The sequence below is a fragment of the Bos mutus genome, chromosome 14, assembly GCF_027580195.1.
Source record: "Bos mutus isolate GX-2022 chromosome 14, NWIPB_WYAK_1.1, whole genome shotgun sequence".
NCBI lineage: Eukaryota > Metazoa > Chordata > Mammalia > Artiodactyla > Bovidae > Bos > Bos mutus.
Genome location: NC_091630.1, coordinates 16,380,167 through 16,395,234, shown reverse-complemented (window position 1 = coordinate 16,395,234; position 15,068 = coordinate 16,380,167). Strand labels below are relative to the sequence as shown.

General features: G+C 36.7%; 1 protein-coding gene across 2 annotated transcripts in view; it reads left to right on the top strand.

Annotated features, from left to right (window-relative positions):
• The window catches only part of STK3 (serine/threonine kinase 3), a 309,491-nt gene that overhangs the window by 171,980 nt on the left and 122,443 nt on the right, over window positions 1-15,068 (top strand). For both annotated transcript variants that reach the window (XM_070383025.1, XM_070383024.1), the window contains exon 8: window positions 6,269-6,394. In XM_070383025.1, coding sequence (XP_070239126.1) covers window positions 6,269-6,394 — 126 coding nt within the window. The remainder of the gene's footprint in view (window positions 1-6,268; window positions 6,395-15,068) is intronic.

Sequence of the window (15,068 nt, the reverse complement as noted above, 5' to 3'; positions counted from 1 at the left end):
TATCTGTTTAGAAGATTTCCTTTAGCCATTCGTTTAGAGTAGGCCTTTGTTAACAAATTGTCTTGATTTTCCTTCACCTGAGAACATCTTGTTTCTTCTTCATTCCTGATGGATGTTTTCACTGGCTATAGAATCCTTTCTTGGTTGACAGTTCTTTGAATACTTGGAAAATGTTGTGCCACGTTCTTCTGATATCCATGCTTTCTTATAAGAAATCTACAGTCATCTGAATTGTTTTACCCCTTGGTCTTTTCAAGACTTTTTTCTTTGTCTTTATTTTCAGAAGTTTAATTAAGATGTGTGTTGGTATGAATTTCTTTGGGTCTGTACTGTTCAGCTTCTTGACTCTGTGGGTTTATATCTCTTGCCAATTTGGGGAAGTTTCCAACTATTATTTTATCGGACATTTTTCAGCCCTACCCTCTACTCTCTTTCTAGGACTCCATTAACACAAGTGTTAGATTTTTTTTGTTTCACTCCCACAGATTCCTGAGATTCTGTTCATTTTTATGCCAGTTTAGTTTCTCTCATTCATATTGTGTAATTTCTACTGTTTCATATTCTGATTCACCGAGTCCTCTCTGTCCTCATTCTGCTATAGAGCCAGCCCATCCATCAGGTTTTATTTTTGTTATATATTTTAGTTTTAATTTTTTCATTTGTTTCTTTTTTGTGTCTTCTAATTCTTTGCTGAGGCTTTCTAATGTGTCATGTGTTTACAGGCATGTTTATTGAAGGATTTTTATGACTGCTCTAAAATCCCTGCTAGATAATTTTGTTATCCATGTCATCTCGATATTGGTATCTGTTGAACCAGTTAAGTTGAGTTAATTGCTTCTTGTTGTGATGAGTGATTTTCATTTGAAACCTGGGCATTTTGAGTATTATGTTTTGAGACGCTGGATCTTACTTAAATTCTCTGTAATGAGTGGTGTCCTCTGATAGTGCTTCAGTGGGGTAGAGGGGCACCATCATTTCTCTCAGGTAGCATTAGAAGTCCAGGCCCCCCTACGTGGTCTCTTTTGACATGTAGGGTTGGGGAGGGGCTCCTTATTACCACCAGCCAGGGTTGAGGACTCAGGTTCCTTCAGTGGCCTCTGCAGGCACTGTAGGGCCTCAGTATAGCTGGGCAGCGACGGAAGTTCTGATTCTCCCCTCGGCCGCCTCCAGTCCCCTCTAGCAGAGAGGGAGGTGGGGTTTCCTTATTACGGCCTGATAGTGCTGGAAGTCCAGGTTGTCACGAGATCTCCACCAACACTCCCCACTGGGGGAGGGAAGCACCTTTTATACTGCTGGGTGTGGATGAACGCCCCAGCTTAACATTTGCTCTTCTTGGATACTACTGCAGTGAAAGGATTGGACAGCCTCCAGAGGGTATAAGTCTAGGTTCCCCACCCAGCCTTTGCTGCCTGGGGTGGGGTCAGTGTTTCCTCTGCAGTGTTTGGTGGAGCAGAATGGTTATTGTTTAAAAGAGAGGGTTGCGTGCTGGCTAACTGTCCTTTCCTGATCCTTTCACTCAAGAGAGAGCAGGCTTTTGTAGGGGCTGTTTTAGTCTGTGCCGTGGGTGTTTCTGGGTTCCTGACTTCTTCAATAACCAGGCTGGGATAAATGAAGTAAAAGGAAAGCCCATGAAACTCACAGCTGTGTCATTGCTTTAGTGCCACAGTCCCAAGCTGGTTTGCCACCTTCTCTCCACCTTCCAGTGTCTTCCTGTGCTTGTTTATGTATAATGTCCAGGGTTTTCACTATGCTTTGATGGAACGGTATAGAGGAAAGGATGACTGCCTAGTCGGTCCAGAAGCAGAAGTCTCTTCTGCAGTTCACTCCTTGGAAGAAATGATTAATTTAAATTCTTTCAGTTAAGAAATTGATAACTCAGAACATGAACAAAGTTTAACAGTTCAGATTTTAGAAGAGTAAATCTTTAAGCAGCTTTATTTCTTAAAATACACGACCAAGAATGTGATAGGCTGGTTTTGGGTAGTCTCTGTCTTCCGTTCAAGTGGTGTAAGGATTCCTGTCCTCTTACTTTGTGTTTAACTTGAGATACTTGATTTTTTTGCCACGCCACACAGTTCGCAGGATCCTAGTTCCCAGACCAGGGATTGAGCCTGGGCCCTGCCGTGAAAGCACCAAGTCCTAACCACTGGGCTGTGGCAGAAACAGAGAAACTGTTGCCTTTTAGAGTTTGGTCTGTTTATCTTTTTCTTATTGATACTCTTCTTAAAACTCTTAAAGTAACTACCCTCTTGTCTGACATAAATGTTAAAGTTTTAGTTCATTTATGGTTTTTTCCCTGTGTTTCATGGCACGGGGTTGAACATATAAATATTCTCCTGTATTACCAGTTCTTTTATATTTCCATTTTTTGACTTTTAACTTCTTAATCCATCTGTAATTTATTTTGATATTTCTGTGGTGAAGATCTAACTTAATTCAAAACCTTCCTCTCAACCCCCAAAATAACAAAGCAGTAAGTATTTTTTCCTCACTGGTTGGTTTTCATAATATGCCAGCTTATTTTGTACATTATATTCTATTTCCAGGCATTATATTCTGTTTTGTTGTTCTTTCCATTCTTATGCTGGTACCACATGCTTTTCTAGGCATTTAACAAAAAGATATTACTTCTGTTTATTGATTTTTCTGTTAACTCAGCCTGATTATATTATTCAGATTGCTTTAATCTTTTTTAGTGTTCTATTTCTCAGTGACTAAAAAGAAATACTAATGTCTCCTCTTCTTATTTATTTAGATCTTCTTAGGTCTCTGTTTTCGTTATATATCATAATGCTATACTAATATATCAAATTTATAACTATATTTCTTTGTATTATGTCCCTTATTAATATTATATGACTCTTCCTTCACTTACCATTTTTTGTCTTCATTTCTGCTTTTTTTGATCATGTTCTTCTTGACATTGTTTTATGTTTGATATTTCGTTGCCTGTCCTTGACTTTTAACCCAAGTTCTTTTTAGTATCCCCTGCTAGAAACATAATTTGGATTTATTTTGTTAAATATATCTCATATAGAAAGCATGTAGTTGAAGTTATCTTATGAACTCAGTGTGTTTTAGTACTTAACTAAGATACTGCTGTAATGGAAACTCAGCACATTTATTTGCATTGGTTTGTACAGCAACGTTTCAGTCACGTGTCATGTTTCAGTTTTGCCACCTTGTCTTCTCTGGTTTTTGTTGTTGTTCTGTTCTTTTTTATGTTGCTTTGAATTTTAAAATTTTACTACCAGCTACTTGTAAAAAGCTTTCAAGTATTCTTAAAAAATCTGCCAATGTGTCTGATAAAACTTTTCTTGTGATGATCAGTTCAGTTCAGTTGCTCAGTCGTGTCTGACTCTCTGCGACCCCATGAACTGCAGCACGCCGGGCCTCCCTGTCCATCACCAGCTCCCGGAGTTTACCCAGACTCATGTCCATTGAGTCAGTGATGCCTTCCATCAAGAATGCTCAAATATTATGGCCTTGTTCTTAAAGTACCCTTTTAACTTTATTAGCCAGTTCCCCTTTGTTGGTCAGAATCATGCCTGTAGTGATTATGTAGGGAAAAAATGAGTACAAATGAAGTAAGACATACTGAGATTTTGAGATTAGGAATGTTAAGCTCTGTAGACTAATGTTAGTGTAACACTGTGTGGTCAGTTCACAATGAACTGCATGAAAGTAAGTTTGCAATAGAATGGATGTGTACTTTGGCATTTCTTAAAGATAAAACTGTGGCTTGGAATTTGGCTCATAATTTTTCCTGAAAAGATAAAGCATAAATACTATTTGATATTTTTTTGCCTTTGTAAAGAGGTACACTTCTACTGGTTCTCAGTTTTTGCCGTGTTGGTCTTCCTTCACTTCTGTTAATACATAGTCTCTCAATCCTTCTTAAGAGTTTTTCCACCAGATTCAGTACTTCCTCTTGATTGTGGCAGCTATTTTTTTTTTAACTCTTAATAATTTACACCTGTTTTACAGTTTCTCCCCATCTTACTTCATTCCTAAACTCTATTGCAAGATTGTGGTATCACATTCTTTTCCTTACACTATTCTCTCATCTGTGTAATTAAAGGGGCTGTCAGGCAAAATTCCGGTATCTCATTCTGAGTATTTATCCCTCTTGCCCCACTGTTACCTGTATCTAAACTCTTGGGACACCATTTTTGTAAGCCGTGTTTCTGTTTTGGCTCAACAGCTCTTCCTACAGTGTTTCACATCCATCTCCTATCTTTCTTTGTGTGTTTGTTCGTATCGCACATACTTTTCCTTCTCCCTGAAACAGTCTGTTTCTTCTCTGTGAGACACCTGATATTACTTCACCTACTCATTTACTTTTATATTGCTTAATCATATAGACTGTGCTAGATCATCATGAATGTAACTTGTATGTCACACTAATTTTTTTTATGCGTTTATTTTTTATTCCTTATTCTGGATAATAAGTTCTTTAAGGGTACAGAGCATATATTCAGTTATTACTAATTTTTGCAGCCTCTTTACCAGTGTTACTCAGAAATTTTGATAGCAGGACTGGGATTTCTTCCTTCTCGCTCTCCATCATCCTTTAGGACAGTCTTTGTCTGTTTCCCAACATGGCAGAAAGAGAAGAAATCACAGAAGAGTGCCCTCTCTCAGTGTTCTGAGGTCCAGATCAGAGGGGTGGAACACAACACAGACACTGGTATTTAATTCAGTACCAGTGAAATATCGGTATTGCATTGGTGAGAACTTAGTCCATAATCACAACCAACTGAAAGGGAGTCTAAGAGAGGCAGATGTAGCTGGGCAGCCATAGGTCCAGTCCCAACTCTGTTTTGGTGAGTGACTAGGAGTCTCCACCATAGGTATGTTGATAGAACTTAATTATCTGGTGATCAGTCTATAACTGCTATAAAAGAATTTATTAGTTCTGTCTCATCTATCCTAGAACTTCTGTATTCAGGTAAAATTCTTACTCTTAGTTTTCCCAAATGATACCTTCACCATTTTAAAGCCTCCTACAAATGTCAGTAAATTTCTTCTTTAGCACTAAAAATTGTTTTACCTTTAAAAATATTTTTGTGTTGTATTAATCTTTATTAAAATAACTCAGATGACTTTGATCTGACTCTTATCTACTGACATGTAATTAAGAAAATTACATTTTGAAGCTGTATTGCTGATTCAAAATACTAATTCAGTGAAATACTTACGGTTTGTCTGACATCGATCACCAATTAATTATAAATACGTTTTTTTTAAAATCCTCAAAAAAAATACAGTTATCTATCTATTCCAAATTAAACTTTTAACCTTTCCCTCTACATTCTCTCATGTTCCCCCTTTTGAATTACAAAGTCCTCCAACACCCAGGTATTTCCTGATTGTTCTATTTCCTCTTATCAGGATTATTGCAAACTCAGATGTTTTAGCTACATCAGGATGATACAAAAAAAAAAAGAAGTGAAAAGTTACTTTATATATAGTATAGAAATTAAGTAGTACTTATTTTTTGAAAAATATTTTTCTTTTATTACTGTTTTTTACTTTTCCCTTGGAAATGATTACATTATTAAATATATAATAAATAGAAAATATGTAAAAGAAGTAAAAAAAAATAGTTGTCTTCCTTTTGACTACTGACTTTAGCTGTTGGCTTGTTAAGATTAATTAAAATTTGTAACAATATCAAAATAATTTTACTTTTATATATAATATAATCACTGATCTTTGGGCTTCCCTGGTGGCTCACACAGTAAAGAATCTGCCTGCAATGCAGGAGACCTGGGTTCAATCTCTGGGTTGGAATGATCCCCTGGAGAAGGGAATGGCAACCCACTCCAGTATTCTTGCCTGGAGAATCCCATGAACAGAGGAGCCTGGCAAGCTGCAGTCCATGGGGTTGCAGAGTCGGACGCGACTGAGTGACTAAGCACACACATACACCAATCTTTAAAAAAAAATTTGGCTTTTGACTACATAATCTATACTTCCTTTGGAAAATTATATCTCTAACTGTGATGTATTTTCATCAACAGGATTACATTTGTTTTTGTGTTCTGCAGTGGTTTTTTAAAAACAAGTAAACCTAAAAAGTAAAATCTTTATTTCTAAAGCAGCTGAAATATCCTCTGTTCTTAACCTATCTATTTAATTCTGGATAAAGAACCAATCATTGAAGCCTGTTATCCTGGTTCACATTTATATATTGTTGTAATGTTTTTAAGACATAATTCAGAGAAGCCATTTGAATTTATACCATTGAATTTTACTTTTCTAGCACCCTTTTATTAAGAATGCAAAACCTGTATCGATTTTAAGAGACCTGATCACAGAAGCAATGGAGATCAAAGCTAAAAGACATGAAGAACAGCAGCGAGAACTGGAAGAGGAGGAAGAAAATTCGGTTAGTAATTACTCTAAAAAAATTAATCTTTTTCTTCTGAGGATTTTTTCTATAATTTCATTTTTTTCTTTTCTTTAAATATATCAATAGCACTTTCTGTCTTATTATACAAGTGAAGTATATTTGTTCATTAAATCTCAAAATATATTTTGTTTTTGTTAAACGTTCACTACTCTTTTCTGGTAGCTAAGCATTAGTGTCTAATGGGGAATGTAAGGTTAATATAGTAAGCTTATACAGTATCTGTTGTCTAGTTGATATTACCTCTCTTGTTTGTTGAATAAATGTTTTCTTGAATTTGGTCAATTTGGTTGGATGGCATCACCGACTCAATGGAGATGAGTTTGAGTAGACTCCGGGAATTGGTGACGGACAGGGAGGCCTGGCGTGGTCCATGGGGTCACAAAGAGTCGGACATAACTGAGCGACTGAACTGAACTGATGTCATATTTTCTGGAACTTGCTTTTAACTGATCATCAATGGGTTGATGCCACAGCAGAAGATGGGTTATTAGAGAAAGCAGGAGGGACATAAAAGGACCAGCTTATTCCATTTACTTTAAATTAGTGCATCAGTGCATTTTAATAAAGTAAAAGGTTATATCTTTATATCACGTTTAATAGTGTCTACTGTTTCTGTGATTCACTAATGATTTGTTTCCTTGTTTCAAATTATGTAGTTTTTTTTTCTGGTTAGGATATAGAGATGAATACTTCTTGGGTATTCAGTTAGTCATTAAATCTGAAAACACAGATATTTTATGTTTATGATGATTGAAGTCTTTGATAACATCATCTGTATTTTCCCAAAGGTTTTTTAATTAATCTTAGGGTTTTTGTACACAAATTTTGCTGGTTCAAATTTACCCTAAAAATTATGTGTTTGTTTTTTGGCTGCTCTGGTTCTGCATTCTGCCTGTTGGCCTTCTCCAGTTGTGGCGAGAGGGGGTGCTCTAGTCGTGGTGCCTGGGCTTCTCACTGTGGTGGCTTTTCTTGCAGAGCACAGGCTCTAGGGTGCAGGCTTCAGTAGCTGTGGTGCGTGGGCTTAGCTGCCCTGCGGCATGTGGGGTCCTCCCTGACCCCAGATTGAACCTGTGTCCCCTGCATTGGCAGGCAGATTCTTAACCACTGGACCACCAGGAAGCCCTCAAATTTATTTTTAATTTCAGAGACTGGTTATCTAATTGGCATTTCTTTTGAAATTCTTTTACCCTTTTCACCTGTTATTAAACTTTGTGCCATATGGTATGCCAAAACAAGGACAAGTGTGCATCTTTTCAGAGCTGATTTTTTTTTTTTTTTTAATTGGCTGTACTGGGTCTTCGTTGCTATGTGGGCTCTAGCTTCAGTGACCAGACTTCTCATTGAATTGGCTTCTCTTTTTGCAGAGCATGGGCTCTAGGGTGCGCAAGCTTTGGTAGTTACGGCAAGAGGGCTCAGTAGTTGTGATTCCTGGACTCTGGAGCACAGGCTCAGTAGTTGTGGCACACTGGCTTGGTTGCTCCATGGAATGTGGGATCTTCTCGGATCAGGGATTGAACCTGGGTCTCCTGTGTGGGCAGGTAGATTCTTTACCACTGAGCCACCAGGGAAGCCTCAGAACTCATTTGTAATCATTTTCTTTAGATATTCAGCTGCATCAGTTATTCCTTTGGCAGTAGCTATGGACTGCCTGGTGAGACAGATGCTTTAAGCTTGCATTCTAGATGTAAATTTTTGCCAATGATTTTAGCATTCAGAATTTAGAAATAGCATTCTTATAAAAGTGTTGTTTCTGTAAGTAATATGGGATGATGTAAAGATCTTGGTTCATGCTCTCAAAGGGTTACAGTTTCCACCCTGGGTTCCCATGTGATAATAGATACAGTTAGTTTTTTTGGTTTCTCTCTGCAAACGATCAGATTTGTATATATATATAGTTTTTTGTAGTTTCAGAACATTTTTCTCATTTTATTTGATCTTAAAAAAGGTAAGACTGGACATGTATATATTATTTATTTTATTTTGTAGTTAAGTGAAATTAAATTAGGAGTGAAGTTATTTTCCAAAGTTGACATAACTAGTGAGAAACCCAAGAATAAAACTAGGGTTTTTTTTTTTTTTCTTTTAGGCCTCTTCATTAAGACTTTATGCTCAGTTTTCAATCCAATATTTATTAGTACTTCTAAAAATAAACACCACTGGCTTATCAGAGTTATATACTTTTCAATAAGATTATGTTCTCTAAAAAGTCTAGTTTTTGCCCCTCTGGGGTGGTACCAGTGGCTTTCCTTCACTTTATTTAAGCCTGTCGTGAGTTTTGGACTAAAACTGCCTAGCCGTCATTGGACTAGTGACTATTATTGCTTGGCTCTTATCTGCCGGTACTTAATTATAGATTGATTTCCATTTTTTTTATGAATAAGGTACCTTTGATTACCCTAGAACTTAGCGGTTTTCACTGTTTTAAAGACTTCGTTACAGTCACTTCAGTTACTTTCTGCCATTTTGGTGATCTCTTTTCTTCCTATTTTTCTCTTCTTCACTGAGCTCCTGTAACATTGATCTTCTTTCAAGTTTTTTTTTTTTTTTTTTTAACATGTCAGTGACCTTTCCTTATGCAGGGTCTTTGCATTTGCCATTCCCTCTGCTTGAAACACTCTTCTTCCTTAGAACTCATTGGATGACTAGCTTCTCATCTTTCAGGCCTCAGCTTTAAATATCATATACTGCCCAAACCTAGAGGCAGTATAAATATCATATACTGCCCAAACCTAGTGGCAATAATAAATACACATTTATTATTTTTTGATATCTATAGATCATTTTTTCAGGAGTGACTTAATTGGATGACTTTACTCAGAGTCTCTTCTGAGGTTGCGGTTAAATGTTGGTCAGAGCTATAGTCATCTGAAGGCTTGACAAGGACTTCAGTTCCAAGGTAGCTCACTCGTATGACTGTTGGCAGACTGATTCAGCAACTTGCCGTGTGGGACTCTCCATAGGTCTATTTGAGTCTTCACAGTCTGGCAACTGAGAGAGAGAACAAAGGGGACATCTCAATGCCTTTTATGACATAGTCTCAAGAGTTGTACTCTGTCAATTCCACCACATTATATTTGTTAAAAGAAGCTTCTGATCATGGAGAATGGTGGAGTTTTCCCAGTAGTTTCTTTTAACAAATAAAATGAAGAAACCATTATGTTAGCAGAAACTGACAGATCAGTCTTTTAGATCTGCAATCTAATAAAAAACTTAAAACAACCAGGGGAGTGCTTAATGAAGAAGTTTAAGAATGTTAAGTTTTCGTAAGAAAGTGATATGGCATTTTTGCGTTTTTGGATGCCTGCCATCCCTGACTTTTTAGCTCAGTGGCAGCTGTTGGGACAATGGAGGTTGGGGGCAGGGAAGAGGAGTAATAACCTTATTCTCAGAAATGTGTGCTTCTCCATTTTGAACTATCCGGCAATTCCCTATGGGACTGACACAGAGGCTTGCCTTTGTTTTGGTCTCCTCAAGGTAGAGCACCTTCTTAAATGTTATCTGTTCAAAATATCTAAATCTTCTAGAGTTAATAAGCAAGTTTAGTACAAGATCAGCATATAAAAATCAGTTATATTTTTATCCACTAGCAATGAACAATGCAAAAGGGTACTTAAGAAAACGGTTGCATTTACAATAGCATCCAAGAGAATGGATAAAAAAGTTGTTATTATTATTATTTATAATGGATATAAAAGTTATTATACAGTGAAAAATACAACACATTGCTGAAAAAAATTAAAGAATACCTAAATCACTGAAGAGATATCCCATGTTCATGAATTGGAAGACTTAATATTATATAAATGGCAGTACTTCTCAAAGTGACTCACATATTCATCCAATCTTTATGATCTTTTTTTTGCAAAAAAGGAAAAGCCTATCTTCAAACTCATATGGAAAAGGGGGCCCCAAGTAGCTAAAATAATACTGAAAAGGAAGAACAAAGTTGGAGGATTCACTTTCCAATTTCAGAATATAATACAAACCTACAGTAATTAAATCAGTGTGGTACTGGCATAAGGATTGATATAAAAATCAATGGAATAGAAAGTCCAGAACAATTGAGAGTCCAGAAATAAATCATGTTATCTATGGCCAATTAATTTTCAACTAAGGTATGGAGACCATTCAATGGAAAAAGAACAGTTTTTTTAATGGATGGTGCTGGGACAGCTGAATCAGTCAGTCAGTCAGTTCAGTTCAGTTGCTCAGTCGTGTCTGACTCTTTGTGACCCCTTGGACTGCAACATGCCAGGCCTCCCTGTCCATCACCAGCTCCCAGAGTTTACTCAAACTTATGTTCATTGAGTCAATGATGCCATCCAACCATCTCATCCTCTGTCGTCCCCTTCTCCTCCTGCCTTCAGTCTGTCCCAGCATCAGGGTCTTTTCAAATGAGTCAGTTCTTCGCATCAGGTGGCCCAAAATATTGAAGTTTTAGCTTCGGCATCAGTCCTTCCAATGAATATTCAGGACTGATTTCCTTTAGGATGAACTGGTTGGTTCTCCTTGCAGTCCAGGGGACTCTCAAGAGTCTTCTCCAACACCACAGTTCAAAAGCATCAGTTCTTCAGTGCTCAGCTTTCTTATGGTCCAACTCTCACATCCATACGTGACTACTGGAAAAACCATAGCCTTGACTAGACGGACCTTTGTTGACAAAGTAATGTCTCTCTGCTTTTTAATATGCTGTCTAGGTTGGTCATAACTTTCCTTCCAAGGAGTAAGTGTCTTTTAATTTCATGGCTGCAGTCAGCATGTGCAGTGATTTTGGAGCCCCCCAAAATAAAGTCTGACACTGTTTCCCCATCTATTTGCCATGAAGTGATGGGACCAGATGCCATGATCTTAGTTTTCTGAATGTTGAGCTTTAAGCCAACTTTTTCACCCTCCTCTTTCACTTTCATCTTTAGTTCTTCTTTGCTTTCTGCGGTAAGGGTGGTGTCATCTGCATATCTGAGGTTATTGATATTTCTCCCAGCAATCTTGATTCCAGCTTATGCTTCATCTGGCCCAGCATTTCTCATGATACACTCTGCATATAAGTTAAATATATGTCTGAGGGACAGCTGAATAGCCATATGTAAAAGTGTGAAGTTGGACTCTTATCTCTTACCATATACAATGACTTTTTAATATAAGATCTAATTGGATGAATCAGTGTCCAAAATATAAGAGCTACAAGTTTGTCACTTTCCATGCTGTTACTAAATAATACTCTCTTGAGCGTGTCCAGCTTCTGCTCGCTGCCCCATCGGAAGCCATCCTATTGTTTTAGGTATGTGTTATACAGTATAGTGCACATTCAAGGTGTGGGGTATTAGGTTTCACCGTTTGAAGGGAAGGCTTCCAAAATAATATGGATAGATTTAAAAATCACATCAGATTTAATGTTTCTCTAATTTTCAAATAAGCATTTATCTCTGGGACTAAGCTGATATTTTTAGATGAAACTATTATGTTATTTTTTGTTGTTTTATTGAAATTATAAGAAAAAATCGTCTTGACAGAGTCACACACTATGAGCAGTATTCATACACTTTGCTTTATTTTTATGTTCTCAGGCAGCAGTTTCTATCTCGAGGTCATTTTATCACTTGTGCTCTGAATATAAATAAATATATATACATGCACAGACAAAAAAACTTACAAGAACAGGATATGCAGAGTGGATCTGGAGTCCTTCTATAGTAAGAGTATATTTCTACATTGCCATTCATTGTTACCAAATCTTAAAATCAGTAGTCTTGTCCTCTCAGGAACTCTTATTCATATTGAAGGCTCAGAATCTTACATAGTATTTGTCTTTGTACTATTCATACCTTTGGGGGTCTCTTGAAAATTGGCTTAAAATTGGATTACATGTTCAGGTTTAAGTCTCATAGCTATGTGTCTTTTTAATCTTCCCAGCCAAATTGTCATTAAAGTGATATTTTATTTTTTATAAAAGTCAAACATAATCATAAAGTTTGCATTTATTTCTGACCAAGTCAGCAGACAGTGGGACATAGGTTGTCTCTATAAATTGAAGGCATACAGGACTTTTTCTTATTCTCATTCAGATTATACTAATATATCTGTAGCATTCAAGGTGTGAGCATGCATTTTGGTAATTTATTAATTATGCAATAAACTATGTGCCTGTGTAGTTCTTAAACCCTAATTAATCATTGACTTTTAAAATACTAGTTTTAAGTTATCTTGTATGTCTTATTAAAATGTTAGATAGGAAGTTATATATGAATATTGACACCATAAAAGTCAGTGCTTGCTGATTCTAAATTAAATAACAAGGCAAACACTGCACGCATGGTACACTGGATGATTATCTAACAGTGGGATAGATGGTATTAATAAGTTGAACTTATAAGAGAAGGCAGTGAGTGCACATTGTCAAATGGTCCTTTTTTAAATAGATTAAAAAATTGATTAGGAGTTTATAAGAATTGCTTTGTACTGGAGCTCAGGTGTTTCCCATGTCGATTGCAATGTTAACTTAAGTAGAATACAAGAAGCCGAACAGATGTCGAAGAATGTTAAGTAAAATGTTGAGCCAAAATTGGATACTTCTTGATGTTAGGTTTGCTTGAGAGTTTTTCACTTTGATGCGTGTAGTAGGCCTTTTATTTTCACTTTCAGAGGTGTCATTTTATTTCATATTAATTCAGTAGTGATTCAGAGAAAAAGGTTTTGCCTATTAACTGGCTTTTGACCATGTTTTCGAGCTTCTGTCTTCAGAAGAGAGGACTTTTTGGTGATTTCTTTATGATCTGAACTCTAAACTTGTCGTGCTATGGTCCTTAGTGTCTGAGGAATGCCATGTGCCCTCCAGTGTGATTTACTGACACCGTAATTCTCAGCATGGGTATCAGGAGAAATGCAGGGTGCTTGGAAAAATCCATATGTGGTATAGCCTTCAGGTGAGCATTCTCCAGAATCCTCCATTTCCTCGCTGTGTTAGCTGCTCAGTTGTGTCCCACTCTTGGGAACCCCACAGACTGTAGCCTGCCAGGCTCCTTTGTCCAGAGGTATTCTCCAGGCAAGAATTTTGGAGTGCACTGCCTTGCCCTCCTCCAGGGGATCTTCCCAATCCAGGGATCAAACCCAGGTCTGCCTCATTGCAGGCAGGTACTTACCGTCTAAGCCACCAGGGAAGCCCAAGGAATTTCAAATCAGTCTCTCTCGAGAATCTTTTAAACTGATGATGAAATAGAACAGCATCAGAATCAGTCCAAGTCAGTCCAGAAGCTTCAATTATATCAAATTGGTTAAATTATGGACTGCTTTGACTAAAATCCTGATTCTGTTCCCAATTTACTGTCATTGGCCTGGTTAATGTCTCTGGTTCAATTTCACTGTCTATAAAAAGGGGATAGTGATAGAGTTCATAGAGTTGTTAGGGGGATGGAATAAAAAAATATGTATCTTCACACTTAGAACAACTTATCACACATAGTATGCTCAATAGTTTAGCTTCCATTTTTATTAAAGCTACTACTTTTATCTCTACTACTGCTACTAAAATATTTTGGCCAGGCACTTTGTTATTGTTTTGTTTAGTGTTTGGTTTCTTTGCTGATAGTTATTGCTGCTGCTTGTTTGCTACTCCAAGGGCCACAAAAATAACATCAGTTATCATGAAAAGTTCTTTAAGTATTTAAAAACAAATTTTAAATGGCCACATGTGTTTGGAAGAATTGGTAGAGATCTTTATAAACTAAGCTTAAAACCAGTAAAGAGAATTTTAAAATTTATCCTTGTTCTTTTACTTCTTGAAAAGTAAATTCATTTTATTAAGAAAACATATTTTAGATAAAATTATTGATCACAAACTGAAATTCTTTAGAACTGATTACTTGTTATCTCTCATTTTCCTCGTATAATTAAAGCACAGTTCTAAAAAAAATCCTTCTCAGTGTTTAGTTAGGACTATGTAAGCATCATAATACATTATGATTACTTATTTTTTATTTTTGTGATTTCTGGAACTAGTAGTTGTCACAGCTTTTCTTACTGTTGTTTGTTGCTGTTAACTTCTCTATGTACCCATCGCTGACTTGTTGTCAAATGCTCCGTTCCTATACTCTCTGCAGAGGTTGTAAAGACCTCTCTGTATGTTCAAATACAAATAATTGTTTAGCATCATACTTTTTACTTGCCTAATACTTTATTGAGCCCTCTATTTGCTTCTAATCTGAACAGTTACTTTCTAGAGTCTTGAACAAGCTGTCCTTTGCAGACCTTCCATTCCCCAACATCATCTTGGGAATTTCCTTTCTCTCTCTTCTGTAATGTGTCCTATGTTTCCTGAATCTTGTCTTTTGTGTTTTACTTCCCTATTTTGATGCATCCTGTCTTCTAGGAGCTTCCAGACATTAGCAGTTTTTTCAGACCTTGTATATCTGACCATGTCTTTATTCTTTCTTTACTGTTGGTTGATCAGGTATAAAATTCTGGATTGAAAATAATGTTCCCTTAAAACTCTGAAGGCCTTGCTCTATTTCTTCTTTTTTTTATTATTGGAGTAAAATAGCTTTAAAATGTTGTATTAGTTTCTGCTGTGCAACAGCTATATGTATACATATGACCCCTAACTCTTGGACCTCCCTCCCCCATGCCCGTCCCACCCATCAAGGTCATCAGAGAGCAC